The sequence below is a fragment of the Peromyscus leucopus genome, chromosome 7 (genome assembly GCF_004664715.2).
Source record: "Peromyscus leucopus breed LL Stock chromosome 7, UCI_PerLeu_2.1, whole genome shotgun sequence".
In the NCBI taxonomy this organism is placed as follows: domain Eukaryota; kingdom Metazoa; phylum Chordata; class Mammalia; order Rodentia; family Cricetidae; genus Peromyscus; species Peromyscus leucopus.
The window spans coordinates 84,701,462-84,718,773 of record NC_051069.1 but is presented as its reverse complement, the minus strand read 5'-3'; the positions used below and the strand labels follow the sequence as shown (position 1 = coordinate 84,718,773).

At 42.4% G+C, this 17,312-nt stretch overlaps 1 protein-coding gene across 13 annotated transcripts in view; it reads right to left on the bottom strand.

Annotated features, from left to right (window-relative positions):
• Nucleotides 1-17,312, bottom strand: part of Tfdp2 (transcription factor Dp-2) — a 130,685-nt gene that overhangs the window by 39,808 nt on the left and 73,565 nt on the right. For 12 of the 13 annotated variants that reach the window (XM_028866018.2, XM_028866022.2, XM_028866019.2 and 9 more), the window contains one exon: nucleotides 8,476-8,579. In XM_028866018.2, coding sequence (XP_028721851.1) covers nucleotides 8,476-8,579 — 104 coding nt within the window. Of the gene's footprint in view, nucleotides 1-3,323; nucleotides 3,607-8,475; nucleotides 8,580-17,312 lie in introns of those variants that run through there. The other variant, XM_037207854.1, reaches the window with a different exon arrangement.

The following is a 17,312-nucleotide window of genomic DNA, read 5'->3' as shown; positions in this document are numbered from 1 at the left end:
TTTGTTTCTCAATGTGAAACTGTGACACTTTACACGGCAGTTTCTTAACATTTTCTTTTCTTTTTTGAGACAAGGTCTCTCTTTGCAGCCCTGACTGGCCTGGAATTTGCTATGTAGACCAGGCTAGTTTCAAACTCACAGAGATCTGTGTGCCTCTGGGATCTTAATACTTTCTGAGTGGACAAACTGGAGAGATGACAGAGTGAGTTTGTAATGCAAATTCAAAACGTACTTTCTTTTAAACAGGATAATAGCAATGATCAGGAAGAAACAAAACAAACGCTGGGTGTGGTGGCACACTTTCAATCCCCACACTAGGGGCAGAGGCAGGCCCATCTGTGAGTTCAAGGCTAGCCTGGTCTACACAGTGAGACCCCCATCTCCAAACCAAACCAAACCAAAACATAGACAGACATGGATGTGCAACACCTGCAGTACCTGTTGCACGAGAGGCTGGGGCAGAATTGTTCAGGAGTTCCAAGCAACCTGGGTAACTGAGTAATACTCCATCTCAAAGCAATCTACTTCCGAATGCAGAATAACCAAAGCAAAGTAAAATTCAATCTACTTCCAAATGTAGAAAAATAAGTTACATGAACAATGAGTCAAAACATGCATATACAGGATTTCTCTGTGTAACAATCCTGGCTATCCTGGAACTCAGTTCGTAGACCACGATGGCCTTGAACTCAGTGATCCACTTGACTCTGCCTCTCAAGTACTGGAATTAAAGGTGTGTGCCATAACTGCCCAGGTGACTCAAAGCATATTTTATATCCTTGAACCTTAATTTTAAAATTCCAAATTCAAATAGAAGTTAAAAACCTACCTCCAGGCTGACAAGAGAGCCATGTTAAATAAAGGCTGCTTGCTACCAAGCCTAATGACCCGAGTGAGTTTAAGTCCTGGAACCCACATGGTAGGTAAATAACTCCTGGAGTTCTCTGATCTCCACATGTACATGCTGTGATGAATGTGGACAGACATATATACATATGAAAATAAGTGTAAGCATACCTCTAATATTTTAAATCTTAGAATCAACTGTTCCTCAAACCCAAACCTCAAATATCTTTAATTTAACCATGTCTGTCATTTCTAGGACAACTGATTAGTTAGGCTAAGAAAATCAACAGTAACTAAATACCCTTACAAAGAAGACTGCTTGTCTTCAAAACATCTCTGAAGCACTACTGCCATCTACAGTTAGAGAAAGTGAGAGCATATTTATTCTGAAAAAGAATTTTCATAATTATAAGGTATTATATTCAATAAGTGTGTAGTTTCTATTCTTCTGAAATAAGATAGCCATGAGATCATTGTAATATACACATGAATATTCATAAGACATATATCCTTTACATGATAAGCTGTGAGAAAAGGTCGAGTCTCCTAACTGAAGCAGGCACTGCTAAGCTAGCTTCCCAGGCCTGAGGGATGGCTCTGCAGTTACTTGCTGCTCTTTCAGAAGACCCGAGGTGGGTTCTCAGCACCCATGCCAGCACCTGTAACTCCAACTCCGGGTGCCAATGTCCTCCTCTGGCCTCTATCAGTACCCCAGCTCTGGGGACGAAACCCAAGGCTAGCCCATGTGAAGTAAGTGTTCTACCACTGCTCTATCCCCCAGACTAGACCATGATTAAAAGCGACAAGAAGAGCTGACAAATGGTTATTCGGCAGGCAATGGTGCTTGCTGCCAAGCCTGAGCACCAGGATTCATTCCCTGGAACCCAACGTGGTAGGAGGAGAGAACGGACTCCCGAGCAGTACTCTCGCCTCTACACATGCGCTTGAGTGCACACACACACACACACAAAAGGCCGTAGAAAAAGAATATTCAGGCTGGAGAGATGGCTCAGAGGTTAAGAGCACTGACTGTTCTTCCAGAGGTCCTGAGTTCAGTTCCCAGCAACCACATGGTGGCTCACAACCATCTATAATGAGATCCGGCACCCTCTTCTGTGTACATAATAAATAAATAAACCTTAAAAAAAAATTTTCAATGGTTGTGAAACACACAAGCAAATAAATGCAAAAAAAAAAAAAAAAAAAAAAAAAAAAAAAAGGGACAGTAACCAGGCAGGTATGTGGAACACGTCTTTAATCCCAGGTGAATCTCTCAAAGTTTGAGGAAAGCCTGGTCTAGAGATCCAGACCAGCCAGGACTACATAATGAGATCCTGTCTCAAAAAATAAAATTTAGCCAGGCAGTGGTGGTACACACCTTTAATCCTAGCACTCAGGAGGCAGAGCCAGGCGGATCTCTGTGAGTTTGAGGCCAGCCTGGTCTTATACAGAGAGATCCAGGACAGGCACCAAAAAACTACAGAGAGAGACCCTGTCTTGAACAACAAAACAAAACTTATGTATTTATTAATTCGTTTGTTTATATAATGTACACGGGTGTTTTGTTTGTATAGATGGATTATATCACTTGTATTCCTGGTGCCCCTGGAAGCCAGAAGACTTCAGATCCCCTGCAACTGGAGTTACAGAGATGGCTGAGCACTGCCATGCAGATGCTAGGAATTCAATTCTGTTCCTCTGGAAGAGCAGCCAGTGCTCTAAACCACTGAGCTCCAGCCCCCCAATTTAAATCAATTAAAATAAAAAAATAAAGTGACAAAGGCATCAAAGAAAACAGAAGAAGCCTCTAACTCCAGCATTTTGGAGGCTAAGGCAAAAGAATTCCAAGTTCAAGGTCAGATTTGGCTAAGGAAGGAAAGAGAGTAATGGAGAAAGGGAGAAGGAAAACAGAGCTCTGGCTATAAGAGCAGGCAGGCTGTAGGGATCAACAAACCGGCAGACTACTGGACACCTGTGCTAACAGGCAGTCAACTAGTTACATTCTCACCATAAGTGGGCACAAAAACAGGTAGCCACGGGCAACTGTTAAGACCAGTGACCATCAAGGTGACCATCCCCAAACCTTAGAATAGCTTACTGTAATGTTAGCACACATAATAAGATCTCTGCTCAGGAAAGAAGCTGTAACAAACACATTTTGAGCAATATGCAAAACAGTACACATTCATTAAATTTTTACAGCTCCTCAAAAGCCACACGAATTCAAAACTTTTCCTGGAAAAAGTATGACTATTTCAATCCTTTCCCATAAAATTAAACATCCATCTCTGTGCCTGCCTACTCTGCCCTCGAGAGGGCCAACTCTGTGTCTTTTCTTTCATGGCTACTCTACTTGGGCAGTCCTACTGAATTGCTTTTCCACAATAAACTTTCACTCTTCCTTCAGAACGAATCCTATTTCCAACCAGTGAGAAGCCACATAGCCAAAGACAGTTCCAGAAAAGAAGAAGTCTCACAGCACAGCAGCAGCATATTCCGAGTCTGGTAAAGCTGGATCTCTACTTCCTGATGTACCCTTTTGGACAGAAGGGCCTGGGGCCTAGTTCCTGAGCGGCAACTAGACATGCCCTGCCAGGTTTGGAGGCCACTGAAGACAGACCTTGCTCTCAACATCAACTTTGAACCCCACCTACTGTTTCCCTGGGAACACTACCAAGGAAATCTCTCAAGATTTAAAGTGCCATACACAAAAGCAGAGCTGTCAAGGTTAGGCCCACTAAAGGAAAACTACGACTTTTTGGTCAAAATAAAACAAAACAAACTAGAATCTGACTTCTAATTCACCCTAGATGAAAAACAATGCTGTCTAAATCATTACATACTACTGTCCCTAATTTGAAGAGTTAACCCAACTGGGGATAGAGAGATGGATCAGCAATTAACAGGACTAGCTGCTCTATCAGAAGACACAGGGCAGCTCACAACTGTCTGTAACTCTAGTTCCTGGGGATATTACTACTTTTTCTTGCCTCGATGGGTACTGTACATAGGACATGTATGTAGGCAAAACACCTATACACATAAAAAAAAGATAACGCAGTTTTTAAAACAGCATTAGTCCAGCTGGACCTGCCAATCATCTGGCTAGGAGACCAATCCTTAGAAAAGTTGATTAACTTGAAGATAAACTAAGCCTATAAAAGAATAATTATTTTTTCTTTTTCTTTCTCTCTCTTTCTTTCCTTCCTTCCTTCCTTCCTTCCTTCCTTCCTTCCTTCCTTTCTTTCTTTCTTTTTTTTCCATTCAAGACAGGGTTTCTCTATATAACAGTCCTGGCTGTCCTGGAACTCACTCTGTAGACCAAGCTGGCCTGAAACCCACAAAGAATCACCTGCCTCTGCCTCCCGAGTGCTGGGACTAAAGGCGTGTACACCACTGTCCAGCAATAATTATATTCTGAATGAGATAATGCACCTACACATCTCTAGAGCCTCTCTTTGATGCAGCTACTTGCATATCTGCACTGTTACACCCCCAACCCATGTATCTCTAGCCAGTGGCCATGTGGAGGATATAAACTGTGCTAAACTTGACTTCTGGCACCAGGACTCACAATTTCCCTTAACACTATACCATAGCCTTCGAGCCACAGACCTTGACTTAGCTGTAAGGAAGGACAGAAGGAAAACAAAGCGGCACAGCAGAACTGGACACACAGATTTCTGCCCAGGTGTGCTGCTGCATGGCCAGGTGTATCACCCCAGGGCCTCTAGGCAGCTGCTTCTGTAATAGGGTCGAGGCAGCACACACATACTGCAATCAGGGTTAACTGTTTTTAGCAGTTGGTTCCTGAGGGACTTGGATGCCCCTCAGAAACACAGAAGGTTATAGATCTGTCAGATCTCAGACCACACCATCTTCACAGGGAGCTGTAGGGTCTAAACTGTAGAATGCTTTTCCCACACACACCTGATACAAGAAAGAAGGATGGGGAAATTTGGGGGGCAGGAAGCAGCTCATACCCAAGAGCTCTGGTTAAAGTCTCTCGCCAAATGAAAAGTAAGAACTCCAGCACAATCAACATTTGCTATGAAGGTTGCTAACACAGAAATAATATTTCCATCATATGTAGACATTTTATCTTAAGGCAACAAAAAAATTAGGCCTAAAACCTGAACGTATATGACCTTGGGTAGGGCCCCATTCCAGTCCTCAGACATTGCCTGGGAACCGCAAATGAAACCGTTTCCTGCATTTCTGTGGGCTAGGATTTTATCTCATCAACTATCAGGTCCCATTCCTCCCACACCCCAAACACCCAGTAATAACACACTAACTTCAAATGCCACAAAAATGCTGTATCTAACTACTGTACAAACCAGAAGCTGCTACTCTCTCTTAGAGTCCTCTAACCATACTCTCCAGTATGCCTTACTTTATTCTGAGCATCTCTTTCCTAACCCTGATGCTTTAATAATGGGGCTGGACAGAAGACTGTGGTAAGAGCACACACTGCTCTTCCAGGACTCAGGTCTGATTCCCAGCACCCACATGGTCACTCACAACAGCCTGTTAATGTAGTTTCTGGAGATCTCACATCCTCTTCTGATCTCTACGGGCATTGTTCGAACATAGTGCACAGTCAGACACATAGGGAAATCACCCGTTCACATAAAATTAAATACGAATTCTTCAATAAAAATCCCCAATTTTGCTTCATAAAGTGGTTAGTCCTGAAATTCGTTTCAGTGTGGAAGCCACAAGTTCAAGTTCTGGCCAAGTTAAATCCTTAAAGTTCCAGGGAGGGAAAGTAACCAGGTTGCTGAGGATGGTGGCCCCATCCCACAGCTCCCCTTAAGCATTCTAGTGAGGTCTCTCCAGAGTGGCCATAACCCTGCACTAGTTACCTACCTGGTCCCTGAGGCTCACCGAGGGGTCCTTTGAAATCTGGGTGGAATCAGCATTCTGTAGCCTAGTGGAGAAGGACACATGGACACTGCCACCAAAGTGTTGCTACCTGCACCCTCTGAAGGCCTGACTACTATGCCTGCACTGTACGGAGGACCTTAGAGCCCCACAGCAATGACTAAGGATACTCTCCCAGAATTGAAGGTGGCAGTGCCAGGCATGGATTAACACATGCCCCTGCTCCTCCTCCTCCTCTTCTTCTTTCCCTACAGCTCTGGGACACTGGATGGAGAGGCAGCACATATAATCCCTGGAATGTCTTCAGGTTCATCATCTTCTTGTCACAGGTTTTCTTTCACACCTCTGTATTTTATGTCCAGTAACCAAAGGTCATTTGGCCATCTCCTTACTGCTCTGTTCAGAAGCGCTTTCTAACTCTTGACCAGCAGGGTGGTACTGCATACCTATACTCACAGTACTCGGGAGGCTGAGGCAGTCGGCTGGCCAGGCCTACACTCTAGAAACTACCTCTAATCCAAACTCCACCAACAAACACAGCACAAACGGCTACAAGAAAACAATCCAAACAAAGTGAGGCTGAGAATTTTCCAAATCCTTAAAATTTTGTTTCCCTCTGATTATAAATTCATTAACTCCCTCTCAAATACTATCATCAGTAAAGAGAAGTAATAAATACATCACCCTCCATATGCTGTACTTATTTCACTACTCATCAGTTCTTCCTTCTACAAAACACCAGGACTACATACACACTTCAGTCAAGTTCTTTGCCATCTTGTCACAGGATGGCTTTTCTTTCATTTTCCTGGTGAAATGTTTCTAACTTCCATCAGGAACCCGATCCAAATGTTTTTCCCTAAGCACCCAGAAGGCTGAAGCAGGATAACCAGGAACTCAAAGTCATCCTATCTAAGGAAGGAAAGAGCTCTCCAAACATAGGCATATTCTAAGTGTACCATGGGCATAAAATCTGTTTCATGTTAGTACTTACATGATTACATCTCAAAGTACAGACTTTAGTGTCTCATCTCCTTTATACCCACTTTAGTAGCTGAGAGGGGTATGGTGGTATTTTATTTGTACTGAAATGTGATTTTAATTGTATGTTAATAAATAAAGTTGCCCTGGGGTCAGAGCTATTAGAGCCATAGCAAGAGCGTGGTGGTTAGAAGAGCTAGGTAGATTTCTGTGTGTTCAGGGATACAGCCAGCATTGGAGACATACGCCTTGAAGACCTGGAGGACGGTACTTACAGGCAGTGATGAGGCAGTCATGTGTTTGGGTTTACAACCAATGAAAAGGCAGAACAGAAAGACTATTTAAAGACAGACACACAGGAAGTAGCTCTCTCTCGGGGAAGCTAGGTGCACTGCAGGAGGTAAGATTTTAGCTCTGAGCTCTGACCTCTCGGCTTTCTCTTTTATATTGGTTCTGTGTTTCTTATTTTAATAAGGCGATTGGTTACATCTACAGAGGGGGGCAAATGCTTAGGCACTGTTGGACAATTTCCCCTGAGCTACTTTCAAATTCGGACAATTTATTTGAGTCTCAGTCTCTATGGGGTTTGGGGATAGATTACATTTTTCACATACTTTTACAGTAAATTGTTTTATCTTTAACTTGAATTTTGCAGATGATTAACTGTCTTCACCTGACCAAAACAAAAATCATTCTTACAACACCTTACAAAGACTTCCAGTAAGTAAAGAAACCAGTAAGAATGTAAAAGATAGTTCTACCTAAACTTTGAATTCAACATAATCCACAGAATGCTGTTACTGACAAAATTTATTGGTACTACTCTATATTAAAAAGATATAAACACTGACAATGAAGAATTTTTCTTTAATATTTAAATATAGTTCCTTTGAAATAATTGATTCAGTGGGTAAAGGTATTTGTCACCAAGCCTGACAACCTGAGTTTTGATCCCAGGAAAGAGTAATTTAATGCAGCTGTGATTATAAACAAGGTTTTCTGAGAGTGCTCCATATTTCAAGGTCTAGCAGAGTTAATGAATACTCTAGAGAAACACACATTTACTTTTCACTCACTATTTCTAGGTTAAGAATTAGAATGGCATACTGTTGTCCCCCCACCCTTCCTCTTCCCCTCTTCTTTCCTGCTCTGTGCCGGGTCCCTCTCTCCCTCCAGACAAGGTTACACTATGCACTCAGAACTCACTAGGTGGACAGGTTATCCTGAAACTTGTGGTAATCCTCCTGCCTCTGCCTCCCAATGCAAGTTCAAGTATGAGCTGGCCTACAATAATCCTTCAATGGAAAAAAATTGAAATCTATAGCTCCAACTAAAAATTCAATTTAATTATAGTGGCACACACCTATAAATTCAGTTACACAACCAATTTATATGAGAATTCATGGTTTCTATAAAGGTTATTTCATAAGAAAAAGAAAAAGAAAACAGAAGGCAGGTAGAATATAATAATTTCAAGTTAATTAAACAACAAAGGAGAGGCTGCATAAAGGGAGCAAAAACCTTAATAGTACAAATTCAGAACCCACAGATTAAAATATGTTAAAACTAAACATTAAGAGCATAAAAACTTTTATTAATATTTAATCAATTACAAGCACATAAAAGTAAAACTTTTATTTAGAATAAATGAGATAACTAAAATTAAAGGAAGTATTTTGCCAAACATCTTCAGTGTAATTATTCTATAAATTAGTCTTGCCTAAGCACAATGTCAATAATAAGATTTGATAGTTTTCTTACCATTTGGGGTCCAACATTCACATTTATTGGCCCTAAGGTTTTCGGTAAAATCTTTGTTGGTGAGTTGGTGCCGGAAACTGGAAATGCAACAAGTGAAATGTTACCTGAAAGGACAGCAAAACAGGAAGTCAAAGCTCTGCAGTCTCAAGTTGACACCAATGGTCCGATCCCATTCTGCTAGTTTACGTTGAGATACATACTATACCTGGGGCAGTGGTGCACACTTTTAATCCCAGCACTGGGAGGGGGAGGCAGGTGGATCGGAGTTCCAGGACAGCCAGGGATACACAGAGAAACCCTGTCTCAAAAAAACCAAAGAAACAAAACAAACAAACAAACAAACCAAGAAGTCTTAACTGAAAATACATACAAACCTCTTTGTTGGAGTGAATATAATCAGTTGTTAAATAATATTTTTTGTATTTTACAGGAAATTTATGAAATAGTTTATCTTCTTAACAACAACAGCAAAAAAGCTGCAGCATCATAAAACAGGTGTTTTATGCAGGTACTTTACAATATTTTTTGTGATGCTGCTATCGTACCAGAAACATTTTCTTTTGTTACTTGCTTTTTAAACTTAGCCACTTAAAAAAAAATCTGACTGGGCAGTAGTGGTGCATATCTTTAATCCCAGCACTTGGGAGGCAGAGGTAGGCAGACCTCCAGGTTTAAGGCCAGCCTGGTCTACATAGTGAGTTCCAGGATAGCCAGGGCTACATAGAGAAACTTAAAAAAAAACAAAAAAATCTGTTTATGGCCAGTTTGCTTCAAACCCAATCCAAGTTGTGCATTTGTTTTCCAATGAAATATTACAATATACAAAACCAGATGGATCTTTATTACTTATATAGAATAATGTATGAAGTATAATGTGAACATAAAGTATCCAAATTTATAGTATATTCATAGTAAAACTTATGGTTTTATTAGCATATATTAATTATACTTAATGATTTCCAGTATGTCATTTTCTTATATGCATATAATGTATCTGAGCATATTCACCTGGTCTTCATACCCTCTCCTGTCTTTCTCCAACTCCTACTTATCTATTTCATTTCATGTCTTTTTTTCTTTTTGTGATCCAATGAGTTTCATTATAGGTGGCAGGTTATTTGTAAGAGCATGGGTACCTTTCCAGAGTTATGCCACTGAAGAAAACATCTCTCCCTCCTCCAATAATCATTCATGACCTATAGCCCCTTGGGCGGGCGGTGGGGGGGGAGGGGGAGCTCATGATTCCCTCTCCCCACTCCATGATGAGATGCTGATGGGCCCAATAATGTGTAGGTCTTATATAGGTCATCATAGCCATGTCGCATCCAGAAGACATTGCCTAACACTCTGGCCCAACTTCTGGCTCCTCTACTCTTTCAATCCCTCCTTCTACAATGTTCCCTGAGTCTTGGAGGGAGTGAGACAGAGGCTCCATTTACACATGAACATTAAACAGTTACTTGTTCCCAGCATTATGAGAAACTGTGAGTGTCTGCAGTTACTGCCGCCTGCTTCAAAAAGAAGCTCCTGCGACCAAAGCTGAAGCAGCTGAGGTTCGTGTTTTCAGAACGCCAAGTGGAGAGATTTGGGGCCATTGTTGTTGTTGTTGTGAGTGTAGCCTTTAATGGCTGAGCCATCTCTGCAATCCTATTTGGGGCCTTTTTAATATTTAGAAAAAATATCTAATTAGTTTTGTTATTTGTTGTTTTGAGATGTTTCAATCACAACAAAAGTATCACACATTCTAAGCCAGTGCCTACTGCTGACCTCCACCCCACCCAGCTCCATAGTGACAGAGAGCAGGAGCAGGAAGACTGATGCAGTGATTTCAAGCGCCTTTAACACTTTACAATTGCAAGCTAATTTAGCACAGTAGTTCCAAAACACAAACAAAACCAAACACACTTCCCTCAAACACAAACAGTGCGTTACATTTTAAATTACAACAATTACTAAACTTTCATGGACTAACAGCTTCTCATGTTTCACTTAGAAGCTAACAATATAATCAAAAAGGACATCACCCAGCAAGGGTATGAAAAGGCAGCCAGTACTAAAATGATACCTCGGGGAAAACCAGAAACTAACATTTAAGAACTGACTAGAAAGATACGTCCCTTAGTTTCCTTCTTTAGATGATCTATATCCTCAAACTTCCAAAGCCTGATCATATGCAGGCATGGTGGCACACACCTTTCATCCCAGCACCTGGGAGGCAGAGGCAGGTGGAGCTCTGAGTTCAAGGCCATCCTGGTCTATACAGTGAGTTCAAGGACAGCCAAGGCTATACTGCTAAAAATAGAACCAACAAAAGGCCTGATCACACTCCTTAACCTCTTTCTCTCACTTCTCAGTCCTCAGCAGACACCCATCACCCAGTTCAGCAGGGAAATCAGAGTATCCACACAAAATTACACCACATCCTCTTGTCTGTAAACCTATCTGTGCTTTCCTTCATTCCTAGTTACTTCTCTTTCAATTGCAATATTCCTCGTTTCTTTTATAAATTTAATATTTATATGTATGAGTGTTCTGCCAGCCTGTGTCTGCATACCATGTACGTTTATTGCCTGCAGAAGCCAGCAGAGGGTGCCAGATCCCCCAGAATTGAAGTTACAGACAGTTGTGAACCACCACATGGGTGCTGGGAATCAAACCTGGGTGCTAAGGAGCAGCTAGCTCTTAACCAGTCAGCCACCTCTTCATCCCCCAAGTCTTAAATGAATGACTTCCTTCCTCTCTGCTGCTTGCATTTTTCCTCAGAAATCTCATAATGCTTAAGGAATAGCTTTTTTTTTTTTTTTTCCCAGATAGGGTTTCTCTGTGTAGCTTTGCGCCTGTCTTGGAACTCACTTTGGAGACCAGGCTGGCCTTGAATTCACAGAGATCCTCCTGCCTCTGCCTCCCGAGTGCTGGGACTAAAGGTGTGCACCACCACCGCCGGGCAGGAATAGCTTTTATATGTGAAGAAACTCAAGTTCACTAAAGTTGTTGAATCCAAGGTCCAGTCTCAACTCCAACCCCAGTTACCTCTCAGCAGCATCTGACATGCTCTGACTACACTCCCGGGAAACTCTCTGTTGTTCAGCACCGGAGCCACTCCTCTCCTAGTCTTTTCCTGGCCAAGTGGCAGTTCCGGTTCTGGCTGGCTGGCTCTCCTCTGAACTGTTCTGGAGTCCTCAGCTTCAGTCTTCCCACCTCATTTCTCTATCTTTCCTAACTGGATAAACAGATCACAGCCTCATGCCTTTAAATATACGGAAGAGTCTGATGTTTCTCTGGATCACACTCAGCTCATGTCCTTCTTAGATTGTCAACAGGACACAATTGAGTCATCTGAGAAGAGGAAACTCAACTGAGAAAATGCCTCCATAGGACTGGCCTGTAAGCAAGCCTCTAGAGCACTTTCTTGATTAATTACAAATGCTGAAGGATCCAGGCCACTAGGGGTGGGGTTGTATAAGAAAGGCAAGAACAAGCCAGTAAACAGTGTTCCTCCATGGTCTCTGCTGCAGTTCCTGTCTCCATGGCTCCTGCTTTAAGCTCATGGACTGACTTCCCTTCACGATGGACTGTGACTGGACATGTAAGCTGAAATAACCTTTCTCCCCAGGTTGATCTAAGCCATGATCTTTATCACAGCAATAGAAAACAAACTAAGATAATTCACATAGCCAGCTGTCTCCTAATAGCTCCATTTTGATGCTGACAAGTATCCAAACTTAACCTATTTAAAAAGCTAACTCCTGAATATTCCCACCACGCCCAAAAAATGTCATTTCCCATCTAAATAAATGTCTATTCTCCAACTGTCCAGATAAAAAAAGATCACCGCTGATTCTTCCCTCATAGCCCATACTTAATCCATTTATAAATCCTGTTGATTAGATATTTAAACTGTATCTTAAATACAACTACTTCTCATACCCTCTACTATTACCACTCTGGTCCAATTCATCACCTCTTGTTGGATTACTGTAACAACTTCTAATTCATCTGAATTAATTCAAATTAAAAACTAAACCAAGCCGGGCATGATGGTATACACCTATAAGTTCAGCACTCAAGGGTTACAGGTAGAAGGATCAGGAGTTCAAGGTCATCCTCAACTTCCAGGCCAGCTTGGGCTACAGGAGACCATGTCTTGAAACACAAAGACACCCTAGCACTTGGGAGGCAGAGACAGAAGGACCTCTGTGGATTTAAGGCCAGCTTGGTCTAAATAGCAAGTTGCAGGCCAGTCAAAGCTACATAGTAAGATCTGTCTAAAATACAGAACAAAACATATAAACAAAAAACCAAAAAAAACAGAAAGACAAAAACTAAAGCAAAACAAAGCCTTTTCTCATTAAGCACAAGCTTACTGTTGTATAAAATTATGTCTCATTTCACTTTAAATATTCAGCCATCTAAATTTAGATGTGCTGTTAATATAAAATAAACCTAAAATTTTGAAGACAGTACAAAAAAATTACAGCTATATAAAACTGTAACATTAATATATTAACATATTAATAACAAATAACTATAGCATTAACTATAATATATGACAAGAACATTTATGTCAATTTCATGTTTCAATGATGCTTTAGAGAAATGTATTGGCAATATGTTGGCTAAATGTTTGGGTTAAAATAATCTATCCTGGTCACTGAGATGGCCTAGTGGGTAAAGGCGCTTGCCCCAAATCTGTAACCTGAGTTCAATGTGTGGCCCCCTATGGCGGAATGAGAAAACCAACTCAGGGAAGTTGTCCTGACTTCCACATGCAGTGGCATCACACACAATAAATAAACAAACAAACAAATAAATAACTGTAAATTTTTAAAAGAATCTATCCTTAGCCAGGTGTGCTGGCATATACCTTTATCCCAGCACTTGCGAGGCAGAGGCAGTCAGATCTCTGAGATGGAGGCCAGCCTAATCGACATAGTGAGTTCCAGGACAGTCAGGGCTATTGTAGATAGACCCTGTCTCAAAAAATGAAAGGAGGGAAGAAAAGGAGGGACGGGGGGAGAGGGAGGGGAAAAAGGGAGGGGGTAGGAGAGAGAGAGAGAGAGAGAGAGAGAGAGAGAGAGAGAGAGAGAGAGAGAGAGAGAGAGAGAAGAAAGGATCTATCCTTAAAATTCACAAGACAACTCAAGGCTGAAGCTATAGACTTCAGGTAGGGTCCAGACTAGACCCAGGGTAAGGCTCACAGGCACAGGAAGCTGAAGGTCCATGATGGAACCCAGAACCAATTCAAGGACAGATCCACAGGTACAGGAAGCTCCCCAGCTTTCAGAGGAAGCTGAGGACTCAGGCAGGAGGCTGGAGCTAACACCAGAAAGTAGCTGAGCCCCAGAGGACCAAGGTTGGAGCCTTCAGCCCTGAATATCAGTCCCACAGGGTAAAACACTCCCTCAACCTGACATGACTTAGTCCTCTCCTGAACACTGTAATCTCCTCCTGGGATTTGAATTTTTTTACCAAGAGAGAAAAACTAACAAATTCCAAATGCACAAGTGCACAAACAAAAACATCCCAAACCAAAATAGCATGTCTTCTCCAAAAACTACTGCTCCCATAGTAATAGCTCCCAGGGAGAACTATTTGGAAAACCTTCCAAAGAATTCAAAAGAGTATAACCATATGCAAACAACTCAAAGAAGACATGAATTCACTTCAAAAGAGAAAAATAAAAGTTGAATGAAATAAATAAGTAAACTCAAGATGTGAAAATAGAATTTGATAAAGAGAATTTCTGAAAGACCAAACTGAAAGAATTTCTGAAAGACCAAATCCCAGCAATTGTGAGGCAGAGGCAGGTGGACCTCAGTGAGTTGGAAGCCAGCCTGGTCTGTCTACAAAGTGAGTTCCAGGACAGCCAGAACTGCTATACTGAGAAACCTTGTCTTGAGAAACCAAAAAGAGAAAAGTAAAAAAAGTAAGCCAAGGGGCTCCGAGGAAGAAGTATGTTCCTTCCCAGTGCCGTGATGGGCTGAGTGGGGTCAAGAAACCCACACAGGCCCACCACGGGCTTCACGGAGAAAACATGGGCCTACCTGCCGGGCAGATGGGGTACTGTTATAATGAGCAAATGTACAGTGTGTTGTGGGAGACAGAGAATGTGGACAGAGGCACATCCGAAGAAGGGAAGGTAGTGAGGAGCGGGCTGGGGCGGGTGACTTGATTGCCACTCAGTGACATGGTGATGTCTGGGTCTGGGCTGCTTCGAGGCCCATGCCTAGTCATGGCTCTGATGCAGCCACAGTCTGTGTTGATGTCCGATGTCCTTGATAGCACCAAAGGCAGAGACATAGGGCTGTACAGAGCTGGTCCTGCTCCTCACTGGCTGCAACACTTGGGAGAACTGGTTCTGCACCTCACGGGCTGCAGCACTCAGGAGAGAGGGAACACCTCCCCTGGGCAGCACAGTAGAGCTGACTCTGTTCATAGGCTCATAGGAGAGCTGGCCCTGAGGGCATAAGGATGGGAGAACAGGTCACACCCCTCTTGTCTGCCATGTGGGAGCATGGGTGAGGGAAAGATGCCGTCCTCACGCAGCAGGTAGGAGATCTGACCCAACTCCGCACCAGCTGCAGCACTCAGGAGCACAGTCCTGCACCTTACCTGGGCAGCACAGCAGAGCTGACCCAACTGACCAGGGCACAGGTGAGCTGGCCCAAGAACATGAAAATGGAAGACCTGTGCCCATCCCTCATTTGCCCTATGGCAGCAGGGATGAGGTAGAGATGCTCCTTCCATCAATATCTGAGACAAGTGGGAGTGCTGCCCCTGCTCACCAGCTGCAACACCTGCCCCGCACCTCACCTGGGCGCCACAACAGAGCCAACCCTGTCGGCGGCGGCGGAGCTGTGGGTGAGCCAGCTCCAAAGCTGTGAGCAAGGGAGAGCTGTCCCTGTCCCTTACCAGCTGCAGCACTCAGGAGAGTGGCCCCTACTACACCTTGACTGGGCAACACACTAGAGCTGGCCCTGAAAGTGTAGGCGTGGGGGAACTGACCCTGAGGATGTGAAGGAGGCAGAACTGACTCCACCCCTTGCTCACTACGGTAAGGGGCGAACTGGCCAGGGCAATGCTGGAGAGCTCACCCATGGCTTTGGATGTAGTCAACTTTAAAATTTTTAAGAGAAAATATTTAAAATTTTTAATATGGCCAGGTGGTGGTGGCGCATGGCTTTAATTCCAGCACTCGGGAGGCAGAGCCAGGCGGATCTCTGTGAGTTCGAGGGAGCCTGGTCTCCAAAGCGAGTTCAAAGAAAGGCGCAAAGCTACACAGAGAAACCCTGTCTCGAAAAAAAAAAAAAATTAATAAGAAAATGAAGGAGGTCAAAGTAATGTTGATTTACTTTTGTTCTCCAATCTGAAGTACACACCACATGTGGGTAAACAGATGGACGGACAGACAGACACATGGTCATAGTTTACAAGTCGTATTTCCAGTTGTAGACTACTATAAATTACCACTAGTATAGGCAGTAAGGTTTATTAAGAACCTCGAGGTATACCCCAGCCCTCTCTTTTAGTATTTTAAAGACTTCACCCTCAGAACACGTCTCACCTATCCTTCTGCTCTAGCTCTTTTTTCCCCTCGATTCTTTATATTTGGTTAAACGTGATTTTGTTCTTTGTCTATTATCTTAGTCAGTCTTAGAGACATTTAATTCTCAATTTCTCATGTCTCTTCCACTCAACCTAATCAATATTATTTTTGGTATAACGTGACTTTTGACAAATAATTTACTAGGTTTGTTATAAATCCTCAAGTAACCTAGTTCCCCAGTTCTTAGAGTGGTCCCTCTCAATTGTGTCTGGTTACACTACGCACTAGAAGAGGTAGAGAAAAGCTCTCATTTAAAATGCACTTCAGAACATCAAAACCCAAAACAAACAGCCAGGCGGTGGTGGCGCACGCCTTTAATCTTAGCACTCAGGGGCAGAGGCAGGCAGATCTCTGTGAGTTCGAGGCCAGCCTGGTCTACAGAGTGAGTTCCAGGGCAACCAGGGCTGTTAAATAGAGACACCCTGTCTTGAAAAAACAAAACAAACCAAACAACAACAGCAAAATATATTTCAGAGATCCACTGGACATCTAACGAATCAAAAACTAAGTAGAAATTCACGTTTTTAAAATCGCTTCAACTGATTCTTGTAATCGGGCAAGATTGGGAAGAACTCCTTTACGCCTGTATCCCCTTCTCGGTTCCAGCTCAAATTCAGAATAGCTTTTTAAAGTGAAGTATTCTACCACACTGAATGTACCTTTATAAAAAGGTACCTCATTTCTGTCACCTCTGTACGTGCAGTTCTGTCACTGTCACCGACACGCCCAGCAGACAGCAAGTGAGCTTTGCACACAAGAGAATGAGCAAAAAGAAGCATGTTTATCTCAGACGTGCAGCCACTGAGTGGCTGTAGTAGATGGAGGTGGCTGGGTGTGACCACAAGGATCAGAACTTATGGCTGTAAAAATACTAAATAGTACTTAATTGGAAATAATTCTCATGAAGTTTATGAATTCCTCTCAGAAGGCATTCACACTGCAGTAACAAATCATTTTTAATTTACACTCAAGTAAGATATTTTTCTATTTATAAAAATTAATAATGACTACAAATAGATCTTCAATTAAAAAGTCAGGCTCTGAAGATTTTACAACTTTAGGACATAAGCTCAAACAGAACACAAGGCAGTTCTTTTTTACAGAAAATTAAAAAAGGGGATTACTATGTTCCATAACATCACACTAAGCAGATCACTCAAACTGCTGTAAGTTATTCATGTTCTCATTGGACAAGAAGATCCACTCCAGGAACATCACTGAAGCTTCCTAC